The sequence below is a fragment of the Sinocyclocheilus anshuiensis genome, unplaced genomic scaffold, assembly GCF_001515605.1.
Source record: "Sinocyclocheilus anshuiensis isolate Anshui unplaced genomic scaffold, SAMN03320099.WGS_v1.1 scaffold822, whole genome shotgun sequence".
Taxonomy (NCBI): domain Eukaryota; kingdom Metazoa; phylum Chordata; class Actinopteri; order Cypriniformes; family Cyprinidae; genus Sinocyclocheilus; species Sinocyclocheilus anshuiensis.
In genome coordinates, this window is record NW_015539892.1 from 278,449 (window position 1) to 284,454 (window position 6,006).

Sequence of the window (6,006 nt, forward strand, 5' to 3'; positions counted from 1 at the left end):
GCAAATGGCTGCAATATAACAAAGAGTGAAAAATTGAAGGGGGTCTGAATACTTTCCGTACCCACTGTATATATAAAAAAAATTTTTTTTTTTTTTTTAATAAAATAGGTTTTCCTAACCTGTATCTTCATTGTGGAGACGGCGGTGAGTGTATTGGATACTTCTCTCTTTGCTCCTGCCGAACTTGTACACAAAGTGCCCCAGAATTACCAGAACTATTACACCAAGCAGAATGCTGAATAAAATGGTCAGAGATTTCTCTGAATGATTCAGGCCATCACCTGCTTTAAAACAGGTAGGAATAGTTAGGCAGGGGAAACATATTTCATTATTTGGTTTACATTATTAATACTAATATATGTTCAGACCTACCTTGAGATTCATTCAAAGAAGTTGTGCTGTTTTGAGTTACAGCGGTAGAAGTTATCGCTGTTGGTTTGGTCACTGGTGCTGTTTTTGATATAGCACTTCCATTGCTGCTATGTGTGGTGTTGTCTGTAGAAGTGACAGCTGTTGAACTGATGTTGAATGCTGAGGATGTGGATGATTGGGTTGTCTGAGCATTTTCTGTTTTGTTTGGCTGCCCTGCTGATCCTGTTACATTGCTTTGGTTAGGTCCCAAAGTAGTGTTAGAGACAATAGTGGTCGTCTGGGTTGTCAAGTTGTTTTGAGTTGTTGTACTGTTACTGTGTGCTGAATAGCTTGATGAATTTGAGACATTATTTTCTGTGTGGTTTCCTGTTGCATTCAGAGGTGAAGCTATTGTAGCACTCAGGCTTGATGGTGACTCGCCAGTATGTTGTGCATCAATTATATTATTCAAGACCAGCAAAAACAATATTAGCTGGCCACATACCAAAAGCTGAAAAGTTAGCACACCCATAACTGTTGCAACTGCTTTCTCCTTAAAAAAAAAAAAAAACATACACAGAGCACAAGTCACTCCAGATAGAGAGATAAGACATACACTTTCATACAGCACATAACCGAATTCAGTGTGTTTTATCTGTATGTGGTGCTGGCGTGGTTTCCTGTTAGGTGCTTGCAAAGTTTCCATGTACTAAGTACATGTATTTCTGGTAAAAGGGTATCATCATGGCTTCCTTTGTGTTTTATTATTCAAACAATGTTTTTTTTCTCTTTTCCAAAATACTTTTTTTAGCACTACACATTTGAATCATTAATATGTAGGTTCAAAAATTAAGTGCATACTTTGTTTAAAAGAACACATACAGAAAGTTAGAAGAACACGAGGCATTACATCTAAAATGGCGCTGAGATGAAACTGAAGACAACAAAGAGCCACAAGGTTTTGCATAGGCAAAACAAACAGTCATGGGCGACCCTTTTTATAAATGTCACCCATCACAGATTTTCCCTAATTAAAGTGGCCCCCCATAATTGAATTGTTTTCACAGACAATTTTGTTTAATTTACATCCAATATGCATAATTGTGATAAAAGCTACATGTTATGGATCTTTTTAAAAGAAACTAATTCGGTTCCTGTCTCTTTCTCTCATCTCGCTTTCATTCTCCTACACCCTCTTTTGTGTAATTGTTGTAGTGTATAAAACAGTATTAATTTAGGACAACAAGAGCAGAGCCTACCTGTAAGCTGAAAGAAGCGGTGGTAGTGAAAGCAGGAAGTGGCTCGCAGCAGTTATTACACTCCCACACCTGCTGCAGGCTCCATTCATTTCCCACTCCCTGAAGAAAACAGCACAGCACCACGTCAAACAAACAGGTAGAGGGGGCCGGCCTTGAATGGCTGACTTCCTTTACCGGCATCGAGGAGGCAGGTGTTCAGCCATTGTTTAACCCGTGTGTAACCCAAGAGTTTTTAACCCTTCACTCTGATGTGCTTGTTTGATTTCAGTGGTTATTCCTTCCTGAGTGTTACTTTATTACGCAGTGAGTTTGACACATAAACATTTGTCAAATTTTATTTCAAAATAATTTAGATTTAATACAGAACCTTTTACTAAATATTCCTGTGTAAATTATTCAAAACCTGACCATTGAAATCACAGAATTTTGATGGAGTTTATGAGAACAGCCCATATACAGTATAATGTAGCCTACTGGAATAAAAATACATGTTAAACATTAATTTCTTGCTTCTCTTATGGGAAGGTTTGTAAGGATTGAATGTATCATCATCACTTAATTCCAACATACAAAAAACAGTCATAATTTACTATTTACATCATATCCAAAAATCTGTTTGTTTTTCACATCTAAAACTTAGTGATCTTCTCCTTGTAGTCTTTGTCTTTCAGTGCAATTTCATTGTCACTGAAAACTTGATTCTCCAGCCCCTGGATATTTTTGGGGTTTTTCTCATCAATTAAGTCTGACACCTAAAAAGGGAAATAAAAATTAAATGCAAAGCAGTTTTACATGTTATTATTAATTATTATTATCTTAACTGAAGCATTATTTCAGACCTGGATAACACAATATATAAAAAATCTTTTTTTATTTATTTTTTGTACCGTGTCTGTCGCACTGGGAATGAAATCTCTCACCTCTGAGTCTGAGCTTCTGCATCCAAAGCAGATGAGATCTGATTTTCCAATAAAGAGCTCAGGTCGAGCTTTCTCCTGCTTACAGCCACCTGAAGTAAAGAAATAAATAACTCGGAGTTTAGGTTCAATCTCTGACTGTTTGGCTCACTTACAAAAAGATGAGAAAGAGTCCCCTTACCTGAGATTGCACTGACTATTAGTCCTGTGATCATGGTCACTATTATGCCCACAGGGCAGAAGTACAAGTAGGACAAAGAATACCAGTTGTCTGCCAAAGCTGGTCTTGGCCTGAAGAATGGCATGGGACAAGTTGCAGTTAGCTTTGATGTCAGTATGTTGCAATAAATTGATCAAAATTTACAATAGAGACATTTATAATGTTACAAAAGATTTCTATTTAAAATTAATTATTTTTATTATTTATATATTTTTTTAATTTTCTATTCAGCAAAGAATCCTGAAAATGTATCACATTTCCACAAAAACTATTAAGAAGCACGTACATTGTTTTTCAACATTGATAATAAGAAATGTTTATTGAGTAGCAAATAAGCATATTAGAATGATTTCTGAAGGATGTTAAAGACTGGATTAATGGCTGCTGAAAATTCAGCTTTGACATCACAGAAATAAATGACATTTTAAAATATATGAAAATAAAAAATTATTTTAAATTGTAATAGTATTTTACAATTTAACTGTATCAGTGTGTTTCAATCAAACAAATGCAGGCTTGGTGAGCATAAGAGACCCCGACCCCAACCTTTTGAATTGTTATGTAAATCTATACAAATATAGGATTGCTTACTGTGGAGTTGTGGTTTGTAGGACTGTGCTGAATGGTGTGATAGTGGTGGTTTCATTCATGTCCGGTGCAAAGCATCCTTCCACACTCAAGGGAAGCCGAAGGGTCTTCTCAGGTAAAGGAGGATACAACTGAGCTCCAATTCCCACCCATAACGTAATAGTCAGGCCAGAAATCAAACCAACTAAACCTCCCTGAAGGAACACACAGTTAATCTGTATGAATCTGAGGTACATCAAATCTAAAAATCAAAGTTTTATTATGGTTAAAAGTGCATTAAGTACTTTTGTTAAAATGACAGTGGTCTTGAAACACTATTGGTGTGGATGTAGAATGATGTAAAAAGCAAACTTTTTTTAGTTACTGAAGCTATTGGAAAAATACCGTTCACAAATGGTTTGTCACACACTTGTTGTGGAAAACGTTACTTGGAGCATTTTTAAGACACTTTGGTTAATTGTTTGTTTAAAACGATGTACAAAATGACTCTTGAAACATAGTAATGAGTACATTAAGATATAAGCTCTTACAGTAGAGTTCATGCAGCGGAAGAATATGCCCAGCATATAAAGGCCCAAGAGAGGTCCATTGATCATACCAAATATGGACATAGCTGCCTGTGGAGGAAGGGTTTCATAGCGTGACATTACAGTCAGTCATCAGCAGAGGGTGCTTTTGATAGAGTGAAAAACTTTTTTCAGGGACATTACTGCAGTATTACACTCAAAACGTTGGCTTTGTGTATAGAATAGATTTACCTGCAGTATATTGCCCATCAAGGACGCAACACCAGCCATACCGATGCATACAGCTCCATAGAATACACCTAGAGATAAGCAGCACAGCATTAAAACATCAGTCCATCATCCCCCACCATCACCTGCTTCAACCATACAGCTGTTGCACTGAAACTCACTCATGCCCATGTTGATCCAGGACAGCTGTCTCTCTGTCAGCCAGGGCCATGCTGGCTTCATAAAGTCCTCCACTGTGACAGCCACCAGAGCGTTGATACTCGACGACACCGTACTGTTGAAACCAGACACATAACCTGACATCAACAAAATTCATATTTAGTGTTACACCATGACTTAAAATCAAAGGATCCCACACTTTTTGTCAGCTAAATTCTAATCTAATTTTTAAATTAGCATTTTAAGTACACTCTGATATTTCAGGTTGTTTTGTGCTTTAAATAAATATAAAATATTTTTTAAATAATCAACAATGTGTTTAATATAGTTTAATGTAGTTTTATATAGAAAACTATAATTGGAAAGAAATTAAATATAACTAAACGAATAATTAAAAGTAAAAAATATAATTTATACTATATATATATATATAAACAATAAAATATATAGTATAGAAATAGAAAACTAACTGAAAAAAAACAATTCTAACTAATTAATAAGTAAAAAAATAATCATAAAAAATACAAAAAATATATAATTAGTATATTTAATATATATATTAAAATATAAATAATAAAAAATATATTTATACAGTATATATATAGTGTAGTTTAAAATAGAAAACTATAACTGGAAAAATTTACCATAACTAATAAAAATATTCATAATTACCAATTTTTTATCATTTATATATATATAGTTTAGCGTGGTTATTATATATGTATATGTATATAGCTTGGCACTGCTTTCACAATTTACCTTGGTCAGAGAAAATCAAATGATGAACGATTTTTCTAATGATGACCTTGGTCCTGGTTAGAAAACCTTTCCCAAAATGATCAGGGTGGACATTTATTTGTAGTTCACCTTAATGTTCCACTGTAAGCTGCAGCAACGAACAATCCAGGCAGTCCTGGGAATTCTGCTAGTATGTCCATCACCAGATAAGGAAGGAGCTGGCGAACATTAGATTTGGTCAGATTAAATGTAAGCATTGTGAGTAAAGATTAAGACACCACTATTGGGACTTGTATTACCTGGTCTGAAGCTCCTACATCTTTGTTGGTGAAAGGATCACAGTCTTTATAGATGGAGTACATGGTGAGACCCGAGAGCATGGCCAAACTTACTGTGACCCATAATCCCACCATATTCAAATACAGAGATCTGTGTGGGCAAATGTTGACAGAACACTAGGGTTTGCACCAGAGCATGAGTAAAGTCTCATAATATCATGTTTTGAGTGAATATACTCACAGCTTCGCTTGAGTCAATGTCTTACAGGAAATGTAGCGCTGGACCTGTGATTGGTTGATCGAGTACATGGATGCCCACATCAGACTGCCGCCAACAACAATTGTCCAAAAACTATGACGTCTCAAAGGATCAGGATCAAAACTGAAGAATCATTTGAGAGGTTTGTTAGAATATATGTGGCACTGGACCACAAAACCAGTCTTAAGTGTCAATTTTTCGAAATTGAGATTTATACACCATCTGAAAGTTGAATAAATCAAGCATAGTGTTAGTTCTAGCAGATCACGTTAGTCAAGCTCGCATCAGCTGACTCTCAGCTGATCCCCATCTACCTTTAGGAATACGACACCTATCTAAGCATTCATATATAAGGTCCCTCAGTATTATCAGCAGTTTTGCATTGCTCAATAGCTAATTACCCACCTCCATCCCCAGCTCCTCCTCTGTCAGTCAGGATTCAGCCTTCTGATTATCCTTTGAATCAGACTAATTCTAAAATG

At 35.6% G+C, this 6,006-nt stretch overlaps 2 protein-coding genes across 2 annotated transcripts in view; both read right to left on the minus strand.

The window, feature by feature from the left end:
* Window positions 1-1,687, minus strand: part of LOC107685835 (uncharacterized) — a 2,472-nt gene extending 785 nt beyond the window's left edge. Inside the window, exons 1-3 of the mRNA XM_016482570.1 lie at window positions 1,611-1,687; window positions 373-904; window positions 120-284 (exon numbers count right to left, since the gene is read on the minus strand). Of these exons, the coding sequence (XP_016338056.1) occupies window positions 120-284; window positions 373-883 (676 nt within the window). The 5' untranslated portion in view covers window positions 884-904; window positions 1,611-1,687. The remainder of the gene's footprint in view (window positions 1-119; window positions 285-372; window positions 905-1,610) is intronic.
* Window positions 1,688-2,239: 552 nt separating this feature from the next.
* Window positions 2,240-6,006, minus strand: part of LOC107685825 (sodium-coupled monocarboxylate transporter 1-like) — a 9,224-nt gene continuing 5,457 nt past the window's right edge. The window contains exons 6-15 of the mRNA XM_016482561.1: window positions 5,507-5,647; window positions 5,287-5,416; window positions 5,117-5,205; window positions 4,252-4,364; window positions 4,094-4,161; window positions 3,866-3,952; window positions 3,339-3,529; window positions 2,709-2,818; window positions 2,531-2,619; window positions 2,240-2,362 (exon numbers count right to left, since the gene is read on the minus strand). Coding sequence (XP_016338047.1) covers window positions 2,240-2,362; window positions 2,531-2,619; window positions 2,709-2,818; window positions 3,339-3,529; window positions 3,866-3,952; window positions 4,094-4,161; window positions 4,252-4,364; window positions 5,117-5,205; window positions 5,287-5,416; window positions 5,507-5,647 — 1,141 coding nt within the window. The remainder of the gene's footprint in view (window positions 2,363-2,530; window positions 2,620-2,708; window positions 2,819-3,338; window positions 3,530-3,865; window positions 3,953-4,093; window positions 4,162-4,251; window positions 4,365-5,116; window positions 5,206-5,286; window positions 5,417-5,506; window positions 5,648-6,006) is intronic.